At 39.4% G+C, this 26611-nt stretch overlaps 1 protein-coding gene across 1 annotated transcript; it reads left to right on the top strand.

Moving 5' to 3' along the window:
* The first annotated feature begins 19902 nt into the window (after positions 1-19902).
* LOC148144538 (putative G protein-coupled receptor 139) lies at positions 19903-24908 on the top strand. Its single transcript, XM_087975388.1, has 2 exons — positions 19903-19972; positions 23968-24908. The coding sequence occupies exons 1-2, from the start codon at positions 19903-19905 to the stop codon at positions 24906-24908; spliced, it is 1011 nt and encodes a 336-aa protein (XP_087831514.1).
* Positions 24909-26611: the final 1703 nt, after the last annotated feature.

Raw genomic sequence — 26611 nt, 5'->3', positions numbered from 1 at the left:
TCCCCTTATGGCAGAGTCTCAAACCAGAGGACATCATCTCAAAATAAGCAGTGTACATTTAGACAGAGATGAGGAGAAATTGCTGTCTAAGGATCTAAGGATTTTTAGCGTATAGGGTTATAGAGATTAGGTAATTGAGAACGGTGAAACTTGTTACAACCAAGAGAAGGACAACGAGGTGTTACCCCATCTTGAGGTTGTGTATTTGTATGATTTTCACCAAGGCCGATGTAAATAGAGTTTAATCCAGACATACCATCAATTTTGACTTACTTGTTCAGCACACTTCCCATTTACACTTTGCAGTGAACATGATCCCGCAGCATGTCCAAGTAATTTCGAACTGACCGGCGCTGGGAATGTGACGATATCCTTGCCACATCACGGGATTCGACTGACGATATGTGTTTTCGCAGCATTCCTTGAGAAGAGTTCTTCAACTCTCCCCGTTGAGCACAAATTCGATCATCTTAGTGCCTCCAAACTTGTGGTTTCAACTTCTGCTCGTTTCGTCAGGAAGTCTTGAAAACTGGTGATATTTGGCCAGGCACAGAATGCCCATAAAGTACGTTGGTGTTTTCGTCAACCACGGTGCATTTTCACAGCCACAATCCTCCAGTTGTTGCAGAGGTAATTCGCACCCATCACTTCCTGCAGGTGGATGTTGTGAGCACTTGTCTCGAATAGGCAGCAGTTGTTCTTTTCTGTGGAGAGAACCTGCCAGAAAACCTCAGTCGGTTTTGACTGCTTATTATCGAAAAAGCGAAAGAATAAATCAAACATAAGAAATAAAAGCGTTCATTTATGCACTGCTGAAATTGGGATTGTATTCGTTGAAGACCAAAAAGCTGATCTGAGACTTGACAGAATTTTAAAAAACACACACTCAAAGTGTTGGATGACATGATATTGAGAACCTGTGTCTGCTGAGATGGGGTGGCAAGAAAAGTTCAAACCAGACATTTAACAGGAGACTTGATGATTACATCATGAGAAGTAATGTCTGCACATTGTGTGGGAAAAACAGAATTTTGGATCTAAATATAAATGCACAGAGAGTCACTGTATATCAGACAGACTGAAATACCAGAATTCAAGACAGCATTTCTGAGTACTCCAAGGTCGTAAAACAAATTAAGCAATAATAGAGATATAACTATACTTTCAGCTCTATCCTTCATGCATAACGCCTGCCAACCGGTGCATGTTATAGAATCATTCTGTTCAGACAGTCGTTCTTCATCCTATTCTAACTGATCGTCTCTCTGAAAATTATGTCAATCTGAAAACAAATCTTTTGTTTTCTGTGCCTTCTCCAAACCTTTCCTTGTCAACTAAAGTTCCATACATCTTTGAAAATCGAACATGATGAAGGAGGGCATTTTCCTCTCTTGAATATTTCTACGCGAGTAAAATCCCATATTCTGATGCAATCTCGAAATTATTTTAGATTAGATTACTTACAGCATGGAAACAGGCCCTTCAGCCCAAAAGATCCACACCACACCACCCCACCGAAGTGCAACCCACCCCTACATTTACCCCTTACCTAACACTACTGGCAATTTAGCATAGCCAATTCCCCTGACCTGCACATCTTTGGACTGTGGGAGGAAACCCACGCAGACACGGGGAGAACGTGCAAACTCCACACAGTCAGTCTTTGAGGTGGGAATGGAACTCAGATTTCTCACACTGTGAAGCAGCAGTGCTAACCACTGTGCCACCGTGCCGCCCGCAACCACTTCGAGAGACAGATATCTATACCAAAGTATGGCACACGGAGTTAAGCATTCTAATTCAAATGTTAATTCAACAGGAATTTTCATGATTCAATATCAAGGTATTGCGTTGCAGACGATGCCTTCATTAATATTGCGAAGGATCCCATCAGCGTTTCCTCATTTCAGAACAAAATAGCTTGATGAGATTCTCTTGCAGCATTCCAAGTTGTATTCACTTAAACTTTCAGCTTCGGTCTCACTGTTTCAAATCGTGTCATTTTGCTTCTTGTGCCCCTTCTTGTTTTTGTTTCCAAGTTCGGAATGGTTATGATTTGAAAACTGCCATATAAAAACGGGGACAACGTTCTTTTTGTTTCTTGCAGCTGGACTGACATTGAATCTGTTTCGCCAGGGATGAAATAAAAATGACGATCGAAGTGAAATATCTCACTGTCTCAACTCGTAATTTTGCGTGAAAGTGATGTCAAGACTTAATTGCAAATCAGTGTGTGAAAATCGTGCTCCACTCGTTAATAAGCTGCAAAAATGCAGAAACATATTCAATATCATGTGCATACCAATATTGTAAATTGTTCGACAAATGTTCAGGTAAGAAAGAATTCACAATAGTTTTCATCAGTACTATAAACATGACTATTTATTGACGTACACAAGACAAAAATATATGCATTTAACAACCCTGAAACGTAAACAGTAATGTTTCAAACCTAATCAAATACAGACGAGCTCAGTCACGATTAAGACAAAGAAAAACAAGTATTTTTACACACATAATGTAGATGAACGGAAATTTAGAGAGGGTAAACACAATTCAGGTATTCACAATTTTAAACTATGGCAGAAGTTATTTTCTAACAGTCATTTGAAGTTTTGCAATGAAGGCAAGCCGTTTACTCTCAACTACTGGGCATTCTCCAATTCGATGGTTGATTGAGTTTGTCACGATTTGCAGTTATATAGTTTCTTTCGGTGTACCTTTTTGGATTTCAATCTTATTTTGTCTCAAAGAGAGAGAAGAAGGAGAGAGAGATAATGGCAAAGATCAAACATTTTTTCTCTCCGTTCTGCTCTGTCTTTCTTCCTTGCTATTTATGACACATGCAACTTGCATACATGGACATCAAAACCAACGACAGGTCTTACATCGGACAGAAGCTGTTCACTTAAGTACTCCCGGTGCTGCATAGTTTCAAAATCTCCATTTTATTATGTCAAAGAATATAGTCAATGAATATGGAGTATTGAACAGGAAGTTGATAAAACATTATTGATGTTTCTGTAATAACAACTACCTGCCATTTCAGACACAAAAATATGTGATCGTTTAATGCTCAGGAGAACTGGGTATTTCTCATGTTTTAGTCGGATGATTTACTTCTTAATCAAATACAATTGGAAAGTAAAGTATTCAATAATTCAAAGTTTTAATTGCTGTTTGTGGAATATTACTATACAAGATTGGCAGCCAATCTAAAATCACAGCTTGCTCTTTAAATGCATGTATAATTCAAAGATTCTCATTTTGAACTAATCAGCACCATTCTCCCGAAATACTCTTACACTGGAAAGCGGCAGTTACACTGTATGAGAGGACAGTCCTAAATTAGTCCACAGGTGGTCTCAGTTGATTTGAGGCGACTCCACTGATTCAATGACAGCTGAATGTTACCTGACATACATGATAAAGTATTAAACCGGGTTACTTAAGTTTCATTGGACACGGCATTGTCCACAGAAATGAAATAGAGGACAGGAAACATTGTTAAGTGAGAACGGATGCAGATTGTAAGCATATTCTTTCTCGGAGAAAGTAATAAGGCACTGTGACAAAAACGTAGCATCAAATAAGCACGACTGCATTACTTTCTGATCATCTCTACGTCATTGAAAGCAGAACTGTTCACGCATGTTTCTTTCGGCATTTTCTGTTCAACTCTGTAATGGCAACCGATATTGCACTCTATTTTTTGGGAATTTGCAAGTTTGAGCCTGATCTGTACTTTGCCATTCACGAATTGTCAAAGGTATGTTTGATACGATCCGCCATACCCTTGCATGCAAAGCATCTCTCACGTCACATAAATCCCGATATTTCTAGGTTACGTGTCTGTCCCAGACTCGATGTTATTCCAGCAGCATCGTGTTAGAATCCATGTCAGTAGAAATAATATAAATACACGCTGTTAAGTAATCACTGAAAGCTTTCAGATACCCTCACCTTCCACTGTCACTTAAGGTAAATGAGACAAACTTTAATAAAAAAATGTTTGACACTTTCATGAATTTGTACGATTTGAAGAAGGCTCAATCATGGCAAACATTCACCGACGTGACGTCTTTCATGTGCTACATTCCAACTTCAAATCATAACAGTGGAAAATATTTTGTGACCGTATCTTAAAAAAGAGAAATCCGGAGCAAAGCTGCAGGTATCGCTTTGTGGCCAACCATTTATTGTCCAGGCATAAATGAGCAAAGACTACTTCAGAGTTAATCACATTGATGTGCATCAGAAGCCACGTTAAGGCCATTTGAGGTAAGAATGACATATGTCAACCACAAATGTTGCTCCTGAGGAATACTGGGTTTTTAAAACAGTATACATGCGGATCGTATCAAACATACCTTTGACAATTCGTGAATGGAAAAGTACAAATCAGGCTCAAACTTGCAAATTCCCAAAAAATAGAGTGCAATCACAACTGAGCTACTGTACTTTAAGATACTTTTAAATTTAAATTTCACCATCTGGCTGATTACCAGAACATTAACCTGCTGTTTTTCACAATTAAGTAATGTGAATTAATACAACAGTTCTGCCTCCCGAGATTGTCGACTAGATCAAGTTTGTGCACCATGAAACTTCAGCGATGTGCATAATGACGAATGAATTTAGGTTTGTTGAAAACTGCTGTAAAGCTTTCCCGGTAAATTTCTGAAACAGAAAATAAACAAAAGAAATCTCATTTAACATTGGCATTTCGAAAGTGCATTTGAGTCAACTATCAGAAAATTACAAACAAGAAACTGAAAATTTACAGGGAAGAGAAGGTTGTGTGCCATTCAAGCGACGACACACTTCTTACAGACGCCAATGAAAATGTTTTTGAGGTCTGAGCTTAACACACATCCCGCAGAAGCAACCTTTATTGGAGCTTATGTGGATCTCTTCAAGATGAACTCGTGAGTAATTTGCTGAGTTCGTAAAATCAATAAACTTTGATTCACATAATCTGAAACGCCATGATATCAACTGGCATTGTCTATTCCTATGGCTTCCTTGGACGTTACATTGTTGAATAGGCGAGCTATCTCAAGCAAGCATATGGACACTGCATTGCTATCATTATACAAGTCCTGCATGACCTTAAGAATGAAGACAAAAATCTTCAATACCTTTGTGTGAAGCTTATTCAAAAAACAAAATCAGTCCAAACATTGGTGAGTTCATGTTGTGCGCAACTGTTGACAGATAAGGTAAGATACAAGCGGATATCATGTTTTGCTGTCTTTGGCAATTGGAACATAGGGTACGTGGAATCAGTGAGTTTTTGTCCTTGGACCCTATTGTACAGCCAGAATATACATATACACAAAAAGTTCACTCCATTTTGGTGTTGCTTTTACACATGTACAAAACGTTTCTGCCTATTATATCTTACCTTGAACCACTTGCAACAATTCAATTCGGACAACTGACATTGTACTTATCTCCTGACAATTGCACTGTTCTGAGTGCGAGGAATGCCATTATCAGCAATCTTTGTAACTCTGCTCAACGTGGAAGGAGACAGATCCATTAACTGAGCTCTTCCGTGTTAAACAAAGGGTAATTTTGCCCTTGATTAAAGTGATATCATAGGAATTCATGGCAAGCCACGTCCATGCTGACAACGTTAATTATCATCATTCGCCGACTGTGTCAAGTTATGGCAGGAAGTCTGCGAAATTAGCTGTGGTGCACAACTCTATCATTGTTTTGCAGTCCAGAAGACTATATGGCTCTTTCTTTCCCACATAGCGAATGCGATGGCTCTTGTTATCATTTCCGGAGGGAGACGTGGTCTCTGTACCTATGTCATTACCTTCCTGTTGTTCATGACAGTGGCGAATCTTGGCGTTGTAATCACTGCAATGATATTGAATCGGATTCGTGCTATACGTTTCCTGATTGGTTTTCTGATAACCGCTCTGAGCTGCAGTAGTACCATTGTCGTCACTAATGCAGCCATGGACAGCTCAACTTGGCAGGCAGTCGATTTACCGTTGAGAGATGTGTGGTCATTTTTTATCAGGAGCTGAAACAATTCACTGCAAAAAGAGCTGGTGTAGTGAGAAGAATTGCATGCTCTTTGATGTGTATTAAAAACATCCCATTTGATTTTATATTTAAGACATTTTCCATAATAGATAACGCCATGCTTTTGGAGCAGAAATGTATGTTTCTACACGTCGCCTGGCTGGACATCATTAGACATTTTGACACGTATTCTGACCTATCATATTCCTTTTATTTTCATTGTGTTGTTGAATGTTTTCACTGTCGGACATGTTCTAATGACTATCACAGCATGTCAGAGACTGGACGGCCAAGGTAACGAAGGGAATGAGCCACCCAGAGAATGGGCGAGAGAAAAAAATGTCCATCATTTTACTTCCATCAGTTTTGGGCAGTTTCAACTTGCTCTGGATAACCTACGGTATAAATATGTTCGATGGCGATTTGCAAAGAGCAGTTATTTAGCTATTGGCGGGTTTACTGTCCCAAGTTTCTTTTGCAGGAATGTGGAATTATGTTGAAACTGTTCAGCTGTTGCACAAACACGTGTAAATTTATGGAGTCATGCAGAGAAAAGACAAAGGGGAGCTAAAGATGCAGTAAAGTATCCACTAAACACCATTTGCAAGTCCATCGAATGACTGGATACATTATTTTTTAAAAATCAGTTTGTAACATGAGCATAACCTATTTCACAAATATATGTTTTGCTTTTCTCTGGTCAAAAGTTCTCTTACATTTTTCTGTAACACTTACTGCAACTCCCATAGATTGCTTCCCAAGATCAAGAAGATCACAAGATTCTGGAACTGTGCACTTCAATTAATAAATTGCAAAAGTCTCTAAAAGTTTCCAACGTAGTTATATAATTTGAGTGATCTGAAACACTGCCTCAAATTCCCGAATGCAAGACGTTTTTTTCTCTTTCCATTTGCAGGAATTTGATTTTTGATTACTTTGCTTTGCATTCCTCATACCGCATGATTCTCTTTATTTTGATGAAGGTGTGAGGGGTGCTGTATCTTTAAGAGAGTAAAAAGCCAGCCGAACTTGCTGATACAGAAACAAGTGTTCTGAACAGATAGAATGTACCCTGTTGGTTCAGCAGCTCGCGGAAGTGATCGCCTGGAGACGAAAATACAAATTCAAATTCGGCCAATCAGTTTGAATTAGTCTACAAAATACCAATCACCAATCAATTATGAATATAATATATTGACATATCAATCAATTATCAATTTAGTATATTGACAATATCAGAAAACCAATGAAACAATCCAATGCTATGGGTATAAGACTGGAAAAAACGAACAGTTGGAGGAGACATGCCAAACCAGCACCACATGCAGACTGCCTGGAGAACAACTGTCTTAACAGTACCTTTACCGATCAGTGACTTTTGAAACAGGAATCCCGAAGAAGAAGAAAAGAAGGCATTGGAAGATGTAAAGAGAAGATTCCACTGTTGGCTGATTTAGAAACTGGAATTTTTGGTAAATCTTAAACAGCAGGTTTTATTGGACTCATAATGTAGAAGAGGAAAATACAAGATCGATTAGAGAATGGAGTTCTAAAAAGATATTAGTTATTTATTCGTTGATATAATTTATAAATAAACTTGTTCATTACGAATTTAAATGGAGACCATTGGGATAATTCTTTGCCTGTCACGTTTTCACAGATTACCGCGTGGGGTAAATCTTTTCCTTTTTTTGTTTTAAAACGGGGGCGGATGTGGTGGATGTTACTCCGTGTCATAACAGCTTGGACTCTCTTCGGCGTGTTTGAAATGATTTCGATAGATCTGAGTAGTTCTGGGAAATACCATCAGATTTAAATACTTGCAGGTTAGTGTCCCAGATCTTTAAATAAAACATAGGTGAGATAATTTGTTTAATTTCGGTGCCTTGATTTTGAAAGAATTAGAAGTGAGACAATTGGCTATAAAAATTGCTAAACATTTTTTGGGATTTGAGGATGATTCTGAGACGTGCCAAGAAAGTGTAGCAGGAAAGAAATAGGTCACACTTTTCCGATTAGCGAATCAGTTAGATTTGGGTTGAACCCACAACAAAAACAAAGTTGAAATTGTAAGCGAGTTACTCAAACACTCAGGTGTGTCAGAGAAACAGACAAGTGCAGGAGAGGTAGTAAAGAAGAACAGAAGCTGCATTTGAGGAAAATCGAATTCGAGGAGACGGAGAGAGAGAAAAAATCTTCTCAGCTATGCAAGGACAGAGAGAAGAAAGAGATTTCGAAACAGAAGTAACAGAGAGAAAGACAGCGAAGAAAGAAAGAGATAGAATGAGAGAGTCAGAGAGACAGAGAGAGAAAGAGGAAAAGGAGAGAGACCCTTTGAACTTGAGAAGTTGTGACTCAAATTACAATTAAGAGGGTGGAGATTAAAGGGGAAGGTAGTGGTCCATACAAATATGTCAAACGTTTGCCACATATTGATGAAACTGAGTTTGAAGACTTCTTTATTACATTTGAAAAATTGGCTAGGCAGATGGAGTGATACGAAGATATTTGGGTAATGTTAGTTCAGATTTAACATTCAGTCACAGCTCGTGAGATATGCTGCAGTATCAGATGAAGGAACAAGAGAATATGAAGAGTTTAAACAGGCTATTTTAAGTGCTTATGATTTGGTACCAGAAGCATACAGACAGCGGTTCAAAAACACAAAGAAGGAACAGGTCATACTGAAGTGAAGATCGATTAAAAAGAATCATTTTGAAAGATGGTTGCATGTTTTAAAAATAGGTAAGACATTTACGGCTCTACGAGAGGTTCTTCTGCTACAGGTGTCTAAAACACTCACTTCCGCAGATGGTAACAATACACGTGGAGGAACAGAAATTTCAGGAAGTGAGAAGGGCAGCCGAATTAGTAGATGAATACATGTTCATGCATAAGAAAAGCTTCTGGCCAGATTTTCATTCTGTGAGGTATCGAAATTGGGAGAAGGGGAGATCCTACACGATGAAACGTAAAGTAGAGAGCACTGGGAAGAACTTACCACGGGCTAAAAATGCGCAAGAGGGTCGACAGGAGGTGAAAGGCCTCAGGCGTTTTCGCTGTAATTGGGTGGGACACAGAAAATTGCAGTTCTTGTAGTGTCAGAAGGACACTGGGAAAAGGTGTTTTAACTGTCAGAAAGTGGCACACAAACTCACAGTGCTGGTCGTTAAAGAAAGGTGTTGTGGGAAAGAAGCTGAGCCAGTGGTATTCGTTAAGTGGTAAACGAGACTCAAAGAAGAGCTCGAAGCTGCAGGAGAGTGTTAAGTATCGAAAGGGGCTGGTTATGTCATTAATAACTAATCCCTAAAATCAACTTACGTCTATAGGTCAAGTTTACGCAGAAAGAACATGGGGAGAAGGACAGGAAATTATAATAATCTGAGATACAGGATCTCCCAAGTCACTAATAGTAAGAGATGAGCGAATATCCACTCTTTTTCATCTGTTACCCGATGGTGTTGGAAGTCGTTGGATCGATGTACAGAAATTTACCGTTCCCCTGTGTGAGATCAGTTTGGAGTGCATAATCAAGTCTGGAGAAAATACAGTGGGAGTGACTAAAAGAACGCCCGTTCCAGGAATTCAGTTCGTTCTTGGGAATGATTTAGTAAGATCCAAGGTGGGAGTGACGTCCCTTGTTGTGGAGAAGCCGAAGGAAGACCAAAAAAATGAGAAGTTAAATCAGAAATATGCTTGTAACCAGATCCCACTGTCCTACGTCACAGCACGAAGCGAAAACTAAAGATAAAGATGAAGGAGTTGAGGTTAATTTAGCGAATACCCTGTTTGACGTAATAGTGCAGGAAAAAACTGAACAGGCAGAGCGTCAGTCAGACGTGGTTCATTCTGAAAGCAAAGGGACTTGCAACAGCAAGGCAATGTGACAAAGGAAATATGCGTGGATGTGTACTCAGAATAGGAGGCAGAGAATGTTACGGAGGGCTATTACCTGAAGGTTAGAATCCTCAGACGGAAATGGAGACCACTGAAGGTTAGTGCAGTGGTGAAATGGGCTGAAGTGCACCAGATTCTGTTTCTAGTCGCGTTCAGACACGAATGGCTATGCGTAGCACATGAACTACCTATAGGACGTACCCTAGGGGCACTACAGAGTCATGCTAATGTACACGCCCATTTTGATTGGCCTGAAATGCACAAGGATTCGTTGAACTTTTGCCTTCTGTGTCATTCATGCCAACTGGTAGGTAAGCCAAAGGTGGTAAGAAAGCCAGCAGCTTTGATGCCAATTCCAGTATTTGAAGAACCTTTCATGCAGGATAGAATTAATTGTGTAGGCCTCTTCACAAGAATGGAAAGTGGAAGCCATTACCTCTTACCAACAATGGATGTGTCTACCACATATATGGAGTCAATTCCGTTAGAGAGTATGAGGGCAAAAAAGGTAGTAGAGGAATTAGTAGCTTTCTTCTCCCATTATGGGCTACTCAGAGAGATTGAGTTGGAGCAAAGGTCACATTTTACTGCCAGGACCGATAAGGTGGTTATGGATAGCTGAGGTCTACAGCACTTTAAATCCAGGGCGCATCATACTGAATCCCATGGAGCTTTAAAAAGGTCACATCAGACCTTGAAGACCATAATGAGAGCATACTATCAGAATTACCCGAATGAGTGGGATAAAGGTATGCCATTCGTATTGCTTGCCATTCGAGATGCCCTTCAAGTTAATATTTGAACAAGAAGTGAGAGTAGCTTTGAATGTAATTAATGCAAAATTGACTGGACCAACGGCTGAGATCTCACGCTTAGATTATGTATCAGAGGTGAGGAAGAGACTAAATCGAGTCACTGAGTTAGTGAAGCAGCGCATAAAGGAGCCACAACATAGAATAAAACAGGTGGCAGATAAAAGCTCTGAAACTCGGACGTATTCCCGAGAGGACGACGTGTTAGTACTGTTACCAGTGATTGGAGATCCCTGCAAAGCCAGGTTTAGTGATCCCTATCAAATTGAGTAAAAGTTGGATCAACGAACTATTCAGAAAAATGCCACATAGAAAGAAAATTTCTCGGTATGTCATGTGAACATGTTCAAACCGTATGCTATGGCAGAGAAAAAAATTGAGAAACAGATGTTGGTTACTGCTCCACAGTGTAAGGAACCAAATCCAGATGATGTGGATCTTGATGGGCCTGAAAGTAAATTGAGGAGTGTGATATTTTTGTAAACTATTCATCTCATGAGCATTGAACGCTGTTGAATAAATTGTTACTGCAGTCTAAACACATATGTAAGAATCAGATGGGGAGGACGAATGCTATTGTACATGAAGAAAACGTGGGGAATGCTGCATCGATAAAGCAAAATCCCTATCAGCTTAATCGTTTCAAGCTCAGATAGGTCTAAATGGACGAAAAACCCATGCTTTCCTAGGTAACCATCGAACAAAGCCAGAGGGAGTGGAGTTCGTTGATTGTCTTCATTCCCAAACTTGACGAACTCTCTGATTCTGTGTGGATGATCGAAAGGTCAACAGCTTTACAAAGTCAGACTAATATCCAATTTCGAGAATGCATGACTGTTTCGAAAAATTCGGACAAGTCAGTTGCATCAAGAATATGGACTTAAAGCTTGGCTATTGGCAGGTAACTTTATCAGAGCCCGGGAAATACATTCATGTATTTGTTATCAGAAAAGGACTATTTGAGGTTAAAGCGATGCTCTTTGGAATGAAGAACCCACCCGAACATTCCAAACACTCATGGACAGAGCTGTGCTGGGTTAACGAATTGTACAGTCTATTTCGACGATATAGCGATGCTTAGAAACTCCTGCAAAGGTCACATGCTACAGTTGGCAGAACTCTTTGAACGACTACGAGAAGCAAAAATGGTGATAATTTTAAATAAATCTGAATTCACAAAAGCAGAACTGATGTTCTTGCGATCGATCATCGGTCACGGAAGGTGTCCTTATGGAATGCAAAGATGAATGCCATCGAGGAATTTACATGACCAACCTCGAATGACGAGGTGCTTCAATCCTAAGGACTTTCTCAGACATTTATTCCAAACGCCAGGCCTGTAGTGGCACCGTTTACCGATTTGCTGAATACGAACACAAAGTATCGGTGAAAAGAACGATGTCAGGAGGCAATCGACCATTTAAAAGCAATGTTCAGCAGCAAACTTTTCAAAACCTTTTAAGCCGTCATCGATAGTCGTGACACAAGAGTTGGAACTGTACTCCTCCACGATGACGAGGATTTGATTGAACTGCCAACTGGTTACTTTTCGAAGAAGCTCAACATCCACCAGAGGAAATACTCCATGATCGGAAAACAAGTATGGAGTTTGGTACTGGCCTTACAACGAGATGATGTTTATGTCACAGACAATATGTTGGAAACGGTTGTGTACACGGATCACAATCCTCTTGCACTCTTGGAACATTTAAAGACAACAATATGAGCCGATTTTGTTGGAGTCTTATGTTACAGATGTAATTTAAAAATCATGCATATTGCTGTTAGTGACGATGTAATCGCAGATGCGGTATCGCAGATTTAACTGATAAAGTTTAGATACAGTCTCTATGTATTCGCCGTTTTATACATACCGGTTTCTGGGAATAATTTAAGATCAACTTATATTAAAGTTATCTGTCTGTTAGTGTCATGTGATGAGGAATAGGCAAAAACACTAATCCAACTTTTCATTTTGACGATTTTTTTTCTCTTAAGGGGGAGGTCTTCTGAAGGTATAAGGGGTACTGAATCTTTCAGAGTGCTAAAAGCTTGCAGAGAAACCTGGTAGAACTCCAAGAGGACTGATCAAGATATAATGTAAACTTTGTTCCAGCAGCCAGTGTAGCTGTTTGCCTGGAGATAACAAAAACAAAATCGAATGTTTTAATTATACCCCAAAATACCAAGCTCCAATCAAGTTTGAATTTAGTATATTGGCAATATTAAAAACCAATGAAACAACCCGATACTTTGGGGTGTAATACGGGACATATTGAACAGGTGGAGGAGAGCTGACAAGCCACCACCACAGGCAGACTGCCAGGAGAATATCTATCTCAAAGGTATCCTTATTGATCAATGACCTGCAAAACAGAAATCCCTAAGAAGAAGAAAAGTAGACAGAAGAAAATATAAAGAGAAGATTCGACAGCTGGCTGGTTTTGAAATTTGGATTTTTGGAAAATCTTATACGGCACGTTTTATGGGACAAGCATTGTAGAAAGGGAAGGTAAAGATTAGGCCAGAGAAAGGATTGCAAGTAGCTGTTAGTTAATTATTCACCGTTGTACGTTAAGAAATAAAGTTGTTAATTTTACTTTAAATGGTTACCTTTGTTCTCTCGAATTTTCACAGATTACTGCACGGGGTAAATTTTTTCTGTGTTGCTGGTTTAAACTAGCAGGCGGTTTTACCAATGTCGTCACATTCTTAAAGAAGGGATGCCCATTGCCTCATAACTGTCAAATCGAAATCCAAAGTCGTTGTGTATGCCGCCTTCATAGCCGTTTCAACGTTATCTTTCCAGTTAGGGACTTTTACACTTCAAAATAATATGAAACGCCCTGAAATCTGAAAAGCAGTGTCCAGTACATTCTTGCATGTTGAGTGGTGACATCAGTTAGTAGGTGACCATAAACAGCAAGCTATGCTTCCGCTATTAGCAAAACTGCTGGACGTTCAGGTCAGACAGTGCAGATTCTGCCTTGAGAAAAATACTTCATGTTTCAGTCTACAGAAATTGTATTTGAACGTGGACAAAATTAGATATTCAGTAGAATTTTGTAAATTGCACAGTTTGAGAAAGAGTGCAAAGCAGAAGAGAGAGTTTGTGATTGTTAGAATGTAGGTGAGATTAAATAAGTTAAAGGTGATGTTGCAGTATGCAAATTTTGCCACTGGGGCGAGTAATGAAAGCAAAGTTCAGAGATCCATTCTATAATTAACCTGTCTTTCTTCTGGGTGGAAATATATTGCTTCTCTCTTCCAAATAGAAAATGTTCAATCTTTCTCCATTGCTTTCTTTTGTAGTTTGCAGACAGCATGGAATTTGGCCCCGAAACATATCAGTCTGTGCTCATTCTCTCCAATATAGAAGAGACAGTTTCTTGTGCAGTGAAAACGATAAGTAAACTGTAAGAACAGCAAGTAAAACACTGTTGAATTATGTGTCTCCAATCTGATAATATTCTTAAAACGCGGCTTCAACTGAAGACTGATGTTTGTAAGAAAATGCAAACTGTCATTTATCAGCATTTGCATTATCTGAATATGAATGCCTATCTTAGTTACGGAGATTTTAAACATCAGAATAAATAACACCCAATTGTCAGAATAAACATTGCACATTTCTGGTGTAATGTGACGCAAATGGCAATTTCTTCTGTGAATGAATTATTTTGTGTGTCAATAGAATAGATCGCTGAGAAAATTGCTGCACACATTTTCAATGACACATGTCAGAATGGGTGTGGTTCAGATGTGAAAGTAGGAGTGGTGATATATAACAGCATGAGGAACGGACTCTGAGAGCTGAAAAGGTGAGCTCTGAGAGCGTGCGGACGTGTTGAGAGAGTTGGAGGGTTTGAGTTTTGATTGTGACAGTGGATGAATTGTGCACGTGGAAAACCTTTAAATATAAAAAGCAGGTTGGGTAGGCTGTTACAGGTGATTGGGATTTTTTAGAATTCCTTACCGTACTCATGTTAGTAGCTGCAGCAATTGTTCAGACTTGACTATGAGCACATAGTTGCAGAAAATGGTTGAAGAATGAGTTTACTTACATTGAACATAGTACTGTAAAAGTTCACTGTCTTACTTATGGGGATTAAGGAGATTTCGTACAATACAAAATGTGGAACATAAAAGTATGAAAAATAGTCCTATTGAAACATGTAAGAATGCGCATGAGTTTAACTGGATAGATACAGAGAGGGATTTTCCTCTGTCTGGGGAATTGTAATCCTGGGCACTGTCTCAGGATGAAGGGCCAGTTACTTGAAAAAAAAAGACATCTGCAGCAGAATCCAACACTTACAATCAATTGCGAAGCCACTTTGTGGTTCAACAAGTAAAGTTAATCTTTTTTAGCACACCTTCAATAGGTGAATGATCTCTCCTTAGTGGAGGCCTGTTGGCACTCAGCAGGTTGGATGTCTGAGAAAAGAAATCTCTTCCCGCACGAAAAGCAGGCGAATATCTTCTACCTCATTGTGAAATAGGGAGGTTTCGTAGCAGATTGGATGAAAAAGTCAATCCCTTCCCATATGAAGAGCAGGGAAATTGCCTCTCACCGTTGTAAACTTGCTCTTGTGGACTGTTGCAAGATAATTGTCTGATTGTATTTTCGCAACGAGAACGATCAAACGTTCTCTGTTCAGGGTGAACAAGCTACTTTTTAAAATTAAAACTTCCAATGTTTTAAGCAGTGTCCATATTCAGAGCTTTTAAAAGGTGTCTCATTAGTGTGAACCGTTGCTTTAATTGAAGGATGGAAAACGCCATATATCCATTTTAACACACAAGGCAAGAGAATGATCTCTCTCGAGAATGACAGTGTTCATGAGCTACCAATTACAACGAGTCATGAGTCACATGCTCCTTGCATTTGCATGATGCTGTGCATTCGCTTATAATTCTCCAGGTTGCAAGGATCAGCTGAACACTCGTCCACACTAACATCATTAGTTCGAATAAGTGTGAAAGTATGCAAAACTGTAACTTGGTCAGGTCAATCGCACAGCAAAGGCATTTGAAAAAAAAAACTACTCAGATCTGTGTTTCTGTGCTATCGCTTGAGATTCTGTTCTGTTAATCCTCTCCTGCTAAGTCATGTTAAATAAACTTAGAATAGTCAAATTTATTAAAGCTGGGTGGACGTTCACAACAGGTTATTCTCAATTCTTCCTTGCTCACTCACCATCCTATTAGAAGAAAAGTTTACTTTTTATTTCAGAACACATTCCATTTAGGTACTTAATATTGACACCTTAAGACAATAGGATATGGGAGTTGAATTATGCCGTACGTCCAACGATTGTGTTCTGCCATTTGGTCATAGTTGATGCGTTTCTATTTTCCCGCATTCTCCACATTCCCCTTAATAATCAGTCACCTATCTACCGTTGCCTTAAGTATTCTGAACTTGGCCTGACAAGACAATCGGTTCCACAGATTCCCAGCCACTGGCTGAGGAAATAACTCACCACAGTTCTGAGTCTTGGCCTTTGGTTGCTCGACTAGTAGTGGAAAGAAACAGTCTCCACGTCCATTCTACGCAGACCTTTCAGTATTCCATGTGTGTCAATGAGATTGTCTCTCATCCTTCTATACCCACCGAGAACATAACTAGAGTGCTCAAGCATTCCTCGTATGATGTATCACTTGATATACTGAAGTGACTCAGGAAGGTACTTTGCAGTGAAGTTTAAATTCAACAGATTTTCCATTTTAGCTGTAAATATGATGCAACGACCTTTCTCTTAAGGACCCCCAGAAGTTATTTCCAAGGAGATCCGCAGAGGCTTCACCAGAAATTCATTCACGGATGAGTTAGACAACGTTTGATCTTCCCCACAGACAATATATGACAGAGACTGAGGAAAGAGCATATGTCGATGATAAATGAGTTACGATATTGTTTAACGGCAATGCAGGATCCAAAGACCAATTGGTTTGCTTCCTTATTCTATCTGACGCATTCACGTACATGAAGCAATTCTGTTAATCAATTTTCGTTGTTCAATTATTTAGATCTGTTGCCTGACACATCCCACACATTATCTATTCTCAAAGGAACCTCAGGGAAGAGTACCATAGTTGGTTCGAAAATTGGCAAAAAAATGCATCAATTCTTTTATGGACTTTACCCAACAATACACATTCGTTGTGAGTATTCAGCCAGTATTGATTTGTTACGTGGATATGAGAATAACCTTAAAATATTTGCCTTTTCATCTCAAGGGGAGAGAATTATCCACATTCCAGGTGATAGAATAAAGCTGAAGTGAAAGTGATGTGTTACAGCAAGAACAGACCGGATGCCTGAAAATGTGAAAACTGAAAGTAGGTGACAATGACATCGAGAGCCAAAGTTAAAGAGAGCCCGTGTAATGTAGTCTCTAATTATATTGTTTCTTCTACTGGTGTCGATGGATATAAGAATTCAGCTGAGCACAGGACAAGGAACTGCCCTGCGTTTGTCCAAAAAAAAAGTACGGGGCAGTTCTGATGTTGCTTGCTATTAAATTTGATAACGTGTTCCCTGTGTAAATTATATAATGTCGTGACAGAAAAACTCCGACTGAAAATCTCCAAAGTGTGATTCATTTATTCCAGTAAGTCACAAAATCTGTGTATTTCATCCAGAAACGAAACTCCAAAATTCCACTTAACCGGATCCACCTGACTGAATGAAGTTTTCAGGAAGGGCTGGCTGCAAAACTCGTCACGTATATCCGAGATATTTACTGAGGAGAAATAACAACGAGGGGGGGGGGAATAATTCTCCAGATTTAACGAAACAATCTTCTGAATATATGGAGAAAGACTAAATAGTGGTTCATTTATACATCGCCAGAGCTCATGTCTCTGAGACCTCTGCCATTCACGGTGCACTGAGATCCAACCTGATACAGAAACCCTGTCAGACCATCCAAAATACCTCTACGTCTCTTCACTGAATCAGATCTCTGATCCGTATGATGAATTGTGAATATAATCAAAACAACTTTAGAAATATCACTTGGCCCGAAGAGATTTTTTTAAAAATTCTGGATCAGTCTGTGGGTCATTCGAAATGAAGTAGCCATTATCACTTCTCTGTGCATTGCTCATTGCCACGAGTAACTCTTTTTTTTGTGGTAGACTCTGGCACTGATACAACAGTCTACTATTACCCAGAACTGGCCGAAATACAAGAAAAAAACTAGCCTGTATTAATTTGCCAGGAGTGGAGATTATGCCTTTAATGTCACTATTCATTACACCAAATAGTAGTGATTATTCTGCTGCCAAGAATATTTCAGACTCATATCACAAATTCTTCATCATGAATGAAATATTGGATTTGGCGTTAGTGCAGGAAAATGGGTGCGTGGTAACATCAAATTCATTGAACAGAAGAACACTTTCGAAAGACCAAATGGTCTCCATCAATTCCTGTTCCTCCTGTTCTGTTGATGATCTCCATCATGTCCTGAGCTGGAGAACGAACAAGATTAAAACTGATTGTATTATGGACCAGGCCAGACCACTCAAAACATTCTTAAGCTGGCAGCCCAGAGAATAACTTTGCGATTTGTTTCGGTAAGTGTACAATGAATATTACCCAAAGTAATTTCGCTCAGTTGACTTCTAGATTTTAAAACAGACAAAAAACTTTATTCCTCCAATTGCAAAATGAAACACAAAGAAACCGACAGAAATCAACCCATCAAGCTAGAATTAATTATGATGCTCCGAATACAAACAAAAGTCCAAATAACCAATCTCCCTTTAAAAAAAAAACACAGTATACATGCAACACATGCTCACCGGTTGAAGTTGAAGGGCAGGGAAGATAGAGAGAGAGTTTCGCACATTTCCCTTTTTAACTTGCCAGTTCAAACTCAACTACAAACTGCTCAGTTCAGCTAGCTAAAGAGCTTACCACTATAATTTCATTATATAGGTCATTTCTAAAGCATGACCACTTGGCCTATCTCATCTGATCACATATTAACGAAAGGCCTCTCAAAATCATTTTCAACTCCGGACCAAACCAGACTGATTGGAGTCTGACCCAGTTTATTTCCCCTCTGAGAAAAATCAAGGATAGAGTATCCTTGAGCCAAGGGACAGCATTTAGAGTGAAAAAGGGACGAGCGTTATGACAATCTCGTTTGAGCTATTGTCACTGTGAGTATTTGAAGAAAGGCTGATTATGATGCAGCATTACGTCAAATCCCGGTAGGAAATATTTCAGATTTAGCTCTGGCTCTTCAAACCCACAATCAGCTCGGAAATGAAAGAAAAGTTAAAACATTTTTTCCCAGCATCAGCTCAGCACACATCTTGCCTGTTTGAGGTAGTTAGTTACCTTTGCGAGCTACGAGATTATCATTCAGACGTTCTCTTGCAGTGCTGAATAACATTAACTGTGCGGCTTCTGTGAACAGCTTTTATTCTGTCCCAGTTGCATTTTATGTGGTCCGGCCTTTTGTGGTGTCACTACTGGGTCTTCCCTGCAGCGGCCTGTACACTGGTTCCATCTCTATGCATTTGCTGATAGCCTTTTTGAGTGAACACCAGGCTTCCAATTACTCTCTGGTGTGTTTTAATTCGCTTGTCTTGGAGTAGTTACATTGTCATAGTCAAATTGATGGCCGTCTTGGTCTACGAAGTAGGGAGTAGATCTGGTAAGAGTGTCCTTGGAGGGATGGTGCGGACTCAATGTACTGAATGGCCTGCTGCCAGAGTATTGGGAATCTATCATTCCAGTATGATATGTGAAAGCATGAAATTATTTTAATGTAATGGAAATTGCAAAGTAACATTTCAGAAAAAGTGGTTAGCTGACTCCCTATCAGCAGCAGCTCAACTGATGGAGTCAAAAGCAGTGGATTCTACTGACACTTAATCACAGAATTGCAGACAGTAGTTCACCCTCAGGGAAAATTTGATTACTCAGTTTCACTGTCCGAGTGCCGAATAGGTAATTGTGTCGTGGAAAGTTAGATCATTTGTTTATTCACCGACTCTGATTAAAGTGGCTGGTGTAACTTTGCTGATCCTCTGAGATCTCTTACGATGAATAAATAAAGGATGATTGATACTGACAACAATTCATTTTCTGTTGATTTGAAATTCGTTTAGATTCTCAAAGACGATGCATGGTCCAGCGAATGGGCTCTTTTTTGCCGTTTGCTATCCCATTCTCGCTCTTATTGGTGCACCTGGTAAGTAAAGAATAGCTATGATGCTGTTTCTTCTTAAGAGATGTTTTACTGATCCTTTTTCAAGATCTGCTTAATCTTTCTTTGCTTATCCCAAAGTTGCCTCACTGTGATAAAATTAATCATGGAACTTAACAATATGTTATTTAATTTTATTGTTGTTGTTTTGTGCTATATCATTTATTGCCTTTCTAAAATGTAGATTATAATATGTGGCATTGCATGAATATTAACTTCTTAATGAAGGACTTCTGCAAATAAGGTGCAGGAGTGTTCTGTTTGGACCTCGTGCCTGCTCTAACTTTTTATGGGATCATACTGACATAGCTGTAACCCCTATTCTATATTCACTCTGACCTCCAATAACCTGTAATATTTCCAAATTTTAATATTTCCAAAGATTGAAATCTTTGGAAATATTAAAATGCTCTGACTCCACTACATATTCAAAATAAAAGAATCGAACACCAGAGATTCAATGGCAATAAAAAAAACGCTTAAAGTACGTTTTGAGTGGGTCACACCATATTTTAAAACTGTGACCGTTAGTAATATATAATGCCGCAAGACAAAACAGACTTTCCACACCCACCATGTCAGTCGAACATGTGTGCACACAATTTCACCAGCTAATCTTCAAAGTAGCAGCTCGTAAATGCCGATAATTTTCAAACATTCCTCAGAACGAAACGTGTCTACTCCAGATGTTAATCCAGGAAACATTCCCTGGACTACTTCCAGTTTATAAATATCATTATTTCAATTAAATCAATTTGCAATCTACTGGTTTCGATGAGGTATCACCGGTAGGGCCCATAAGTGAAGCATGATGTTACCATTTTTGCGTTCTATCGTGACTCATTTAGCATTGGCTTATTTTTTGTGGCCATCCATGACCCCTTCACAACTTATGTTTACACGACTTATTGTGCTGCACCAAGACCAATGTGGCCATATATACATATCTTCTGTTTCCTGTCCGCCAGCCAGTGTGCATCCGTGTGTTCACTGTATCCAATACATCCTGAAACTTTATTTCCCACCGAAACATTTTGGGGTACATTATTTAGTGCATTCTGAAAAATCTAAGTTGGTTTCTAGAAACAGCAGCACTTGATGAAATAATTCCAAAACATGATTTACATCTCATTTTCCTTTCTGAAAACCGATTTGAATATGATTTCTTTGAAGATTCCCAAGTGGCCTGATGTGGCTACTTTTAAAAATAAGTAACTTCTAATGTTTCTCATTTGACAGTTTATCAGCAAACTGGTATGGAATTTCTTGTTTTCTGTCTTCCTGACATTTTGATTAAAGAAAATGCATTCGGTAACTTTCAGACTAATTGCTCCTTCTCTGAATATAAGGAGTTTTGGAAAATTAGAAGAGATATCAACTGCGAGGTGCATGTTTTCAAAACTAAGGATGACGTCTACCATGATTTCGGTACATTTTGGCCCCCACTCCAACAACTTGCTCAGTTCCACATCAGTGATGCTTTTGAATTTCGTGAATTCTACGCTCCTTTTTATTCCCGAGTCATAGCTTTGCTGGGATATTCTATCTACTTTCTCTCGTGAACACCAATACAAAATACTTAATCATATATCTACACCTTCTCAATTTACATGAGAATAAGCCCGTACTGATGTATAAAGGAAAAATTGTTACCTCGTTCACTATTCATGCCTTTTTTAAAAAACAAACTCTTACTCTCTGTGCTCAAAAGTCTTGCTGGTTTTCTGTAGTACTTATTTCTCGTTCCTTTGATGTTTTCATCACTATTTCGGTTTCTTGAATATTTCATTAATCATTCTGTTATACCCGACCTTATGACCATATTTTCCCTCCTATTCAAGCTTTCTTTTCTCTCCGTGTCTAACACTATCCCACCGATGGTGCTTAAAAAAATGAAAGCTTTACAAGTTTACGTTTTAATCCAATGCAGTCTAATGTCTTACCGTTAACTAGAAAAAAGCATGCCATAGTGTCACAAAAATTAGTCCGTAAACAGAAACTATTGCTGTGTCTGATACAAAAAATATTTCACATCAATCATCATGCGAATTCTGAAATAAAAAGACGTGAACATGCAGTGATTCTAAGCGTTTAAAGTTCCAGCTTTCCAAGTGTGCAATGATTAAAACACAATGACTTCCCATTGGGAAAAAACAACATTCCTCATGTGTTCCCTGAAATTAATCACGTGAACATTTGAAAATGTTGTAATTTAGAAAGAAATGCTTCACATGCTTAATCTGGATTTGGGTTGTCTTCCACGTTTGCCTTTTATTTTTCAGATCGTTCTGTAATTTTATTAATTAGTCAGAATCAGTGCCCCCTTGTAAAATTAACATTGGCTGCTTATCTTCACGTTATTTTTCACAAGGTAAATCTGTGCCCAGTTCTTCCATTAATACTGCCCATATTTTTGGCCTTTTCCCCTAAAGTTTATAAAATATATCCGAAACCAAAGAAAATGATCAGATTTTAGGAAATGCTACCAAATGTTTCAGCAAAGAGTTATAGTATAATTATTCCTGAAAAGAATTTCGAGATAGGGCCCTGGAGAAATGACATTTTATTGACCAGGTCTTCGACAGCGAATGGCATAGCCATCTTTAATGGTGTGAGTCTTGATCGAACTGTGCAAGTGGGCCGAACTGGAAGAAAACTAAAACTTGAGATGTTAACAGTCGTGGCATAGGTTATGAGATAACAGAGGGGATGTTGGAGTTGCACAAACTTTAGCAACACCACAGCTGCCATTGTGCAGATCTTGTGACCACACAAAATAAAGAACACTATTGCTCTCAATGTGTTACAAGGGAGGTTAACGAGAATGTAGACTGGAATGCAGCCTTTCAGCTTTGTCGAGAGGCTGCATGATCTGGGATTCTTATCTTCCTGAGAACAGAGAACATTGATGGAGTACTGGCACTGGTCCATCAGGTCAAGAGCAAAATCGACAGGATGGTAACAAAGCACCTGTCTCCTTTATCACAGGGATGTAAACTTAAAGTATCGACAGCATTTGAGGAAATGCTTTCTTCTCTCAGTTGATGTTGGAGATCTGAAATGAACTCCGAGGGAGCAGTTGAGCCGGGATAATTCAATATCTCTCAAAATATTTGGGGGGGAAAACGTGAAGTGCCATACCATGCAAGTATTTTGAGCTCATGCAGGTTAATGGGACACTTGCAAGTGCTATTATATTTTGTCAGTACAAACTAGATGTGCTGAAGGGCTTCTACATGACCGCATGCCTCAATGATTCTATGTTGCAAGCCTGGAATGGTGAGAATGTGGACGCAGTGGAAAATTGGAAGCATTTGTCAGATCGACAGCCACTATAGGTCAGCGAGAATAATGACAAAAATCAATGGAAATTGGCATGGACAAACGCATTGCATCCCATGTTACTGTTGATCTGAATTTGAAATGTTCCTCACGGGTTTGACGTTAGGATTTGCGATTGACTTTGGTGACATGCATTGATTGTCAAAACAGTTTCATTCAGTAATGTTTAGTCCAGCATTGTCTGCTGAATTATTCGCAATGCAATCAGAACAATCAAAGTCTGAAAGTTAAAGGAACACGTCAGCACATACTTCAGGGACACAATGAATGAGGACAATTTAGCACTGCTGCCTCACAGTGCCAGAGACCCAGGTTTGATTCCAGCCTCGGGTAACTGTCTGTGTGGAGTTTGCACGTTCCTCCCCTGTCTGCGTGAGATTCCTCTGGGTGCTCTGGTTTCCTTGCACATTCCACAACATGTGCAGATGGGGTGAATTGGCAATGCGAAATTGCCCATGGAGGTACATGTATCAGTCTACGTTAAATGTAATGAAATGAGTATTGGTGGATTACTCTTTGGAGTATCAGTGTGGACTTGTTGGTTTGAAGGGCCTGTTTCCGCACTGCAGGGGACTTAATCTGAAAATAGGGATTTTTTGCAAGTCTCTCAACAACATCTTTCTTTAAATTTCTCGTAGCTAATTTTGTGGCGATTGTTATCCTAAGCCGAGGTCGGTGCGGTCTGTCCTGGTGCATTACGTTCTACCTTATCGCAATACCAGTCAATGACTTCCTTGTCATCATTACCACTGTCATCCTCAACAGGATTAGCCGCATTTATTTTTTGAATAGTATCCTGTCCACCACCCCTGCTTGTGCAATCACCATAATGTTAGGTTTCGCCACACGGGATGGCTCAGTTTGGCTGACAGTCGCCTTCACCATTGATCGCTTCATAGCCATCTGCAGCCAGACACTGAAGACCAGATACTGCACAGAGAAAACTGCTTCACTGGTCATAGGTGTGATCTGTGTCTTGAGCTGCATCAAAAATGCTCCGTTGTACTTTGTCTGTCAGCCGTTGTATATCCAGGATGGAGTGCCCTGGTTCTGTGACCTCAAGTCCACTTATTTCACTTTGCCTGCCTGGAAAGCCTACGACTGGCTTGACCACATTTTAACACCCTTTCTGCCGTTCCATCTCATTCTACTTCTCAATGCACTAACTATTAGGCACATCTTAACAGCCAGCAGAGCCCGCTTGAGGCTCCGGGGATCCAAGACGGACAAAGATCCAGAGATTGTGAACCGAAAGAGGTCCGTTATACTGCTCTTCACTATCTCGCTCAGCTTTCTACTTCTGTGGGTTACTTATGTTGCTCATTTTCTTTACGTCCGAGTGTCTGATACCACCTACTTTAACAGCCTAGATTTCAATGATCCTGAGTACATCCTTCAAGAAGCGACGAACATGCTTCAATTGCTTAGTTCCTGTAATAACGTCTTCATTTATGCGCTATCACAGAAAAAGTTCCAAGAGGAGTTGAAGAACTTGTTCATATGCCCATTCATTACTCTCAATGGTTATATTAAAGCATTAAAAAAACAAGAGTTACTTCTCTTCCGTCGACATCGTTAAATTTGTAGAAAATTTAAGAAATCAGACTGTTTTCTGTATTAACGGCCACATTAAATGATGAAATGTCCACACGCAAGCTCAGAAAATTCCTTATTCCAAAACAAAAAGAATGGTGTACGATTAAAAATCCAGCCTTTTCGATCACGTGCTAAAGTCTTGCCTGTGTAGATCATCTCAGGTTAGTTAAAGATCCAAAGACACTATTTGACGATGGGGAAATGTCTGTTCTTTGTTTCTCTCCCTTTCCTTTCTCTGATTCACATTAAAACAAATATAATAAATTTAGGTAAACGAATAAATTAAGGCACGACGTAAATAAAATATCAAGTGACTTTGCCGCCATAATGAAAAAAGCTGTGGATATTTCACATTAAAAAACACTAAAAAAAACACCACAATGAAGGGTGGGGGAAACTGACTATTTTCATTCTCCATACATGCCACTAGACTTCCTTAACTTATCAAAATGGCTGACTTTGTTACTTTGGAAAACAAGACTGTGAGGTACTATTGTTTACCCTGTGAGAAATACTTCTGTACAACTTTATATTTACGAGTTTCACCTGAATCCTTCAACAAAAACGTTATATTCTGACTATCTCAGCCCGTTACAGCAACCAGTCTGCATTTCACGTGATGTCGATGTGAACATTAAGGAAGTAGAATTTACTAGAATAGACATAGAATCTTAAATTATTTTCTGGAACATATTGTATAAAAAATACTTCCGCTGCTTACCTACAGTGCGCCATAGAACATCGAACATTACAGCACAGAACAGGCCTTTCGGACCTCGATGTTGCACCAAACTTTGAACTAATCTAAGCCTATCACCCTACACTATCCCATCATCATCCATATGCTAACCAAGGGGCTGATTAAATGCTCCTAATGTGACTGAGTTAACAGAATTTGCAGGCAGGACATCGCATGCCCTTACCACTGTCAGAGTAAAGAACCTGCCTCTTACATCTGTCTTTAATCTATCACCCCTAAATTGCCCCCCCTCGAACAAGCTGACCTCATTGTCGAGGAAAACGACTCTCACACTCCACCCTATCTAATCCTCTGATCATCTCGTATGTCTCTATTAAAGCCCCTTTTAGCCTTCGTCTCTCCAAAGAGAACAGACCCAAACCCGTCAGCCTTTCCTCATAACACCTTCCCGCCAAACAAGGCAACATCCTGGCAAATTTTCCCTGCACCTTTTCCAATGCTTTCACATCCTTAATGTCGTGGGGCGATCAGAAATGTACACAATATTCCAAGTGAGGCCACATGAGCGTTTTGTATAGTTGGAGCATGACATCACGGCTCCAGAACTCAATCTCTCTACCAATAAAACCTAACACACCGTATGCCTTCTTAACAGCACTATCAACCTGCGTGGCAACTTTCAGGGATGTATATACGTGGACAACAAGATCCCTCAACGCACGCACACAACCAATAATTTTTCCATTGACCCAGTATTCTGCCTTACTGTTATTCTTCCCAAAGTGAATCAGCTCACATTTGTCTGCACTGAACTTCATTTGCAACCTCTCAGCACAATTCTGCAGTTTATCCAAGTCCCCCTGCAAGCTGCAACATTCTTCCACACTGTACACCACTCCAACAACTGACGAACCCGTCCACTTATGCCTATGTCGAAGCCATTTATAAAAATATGAACTGCAACAGTCACAAACGAGGTCCTGTGG

The sequence above is a fragment of the Chiloscyllium plagiosum genome, unplaced genomic scaffold, assembly GCF_037043375.1.
Source record: "Chiloscyllium plagiosum isolate Xiang-an unplaced genomic scaffold, Cpla_swu_hap1 HiC_scaffold_27, whole genome shotgun sequence".
NCBI lineage: Eukaryota > Metazoa > Chordata > Chondrichthyes > Orectolobiformes > Hemiscylliidae > Chiloscyllium > Chiloscyllium plagiosum.
Note: the sequence above shows the minus strand (reverse complement) of the source record. Positions and strands in the feature narration are given on the sequence as shown.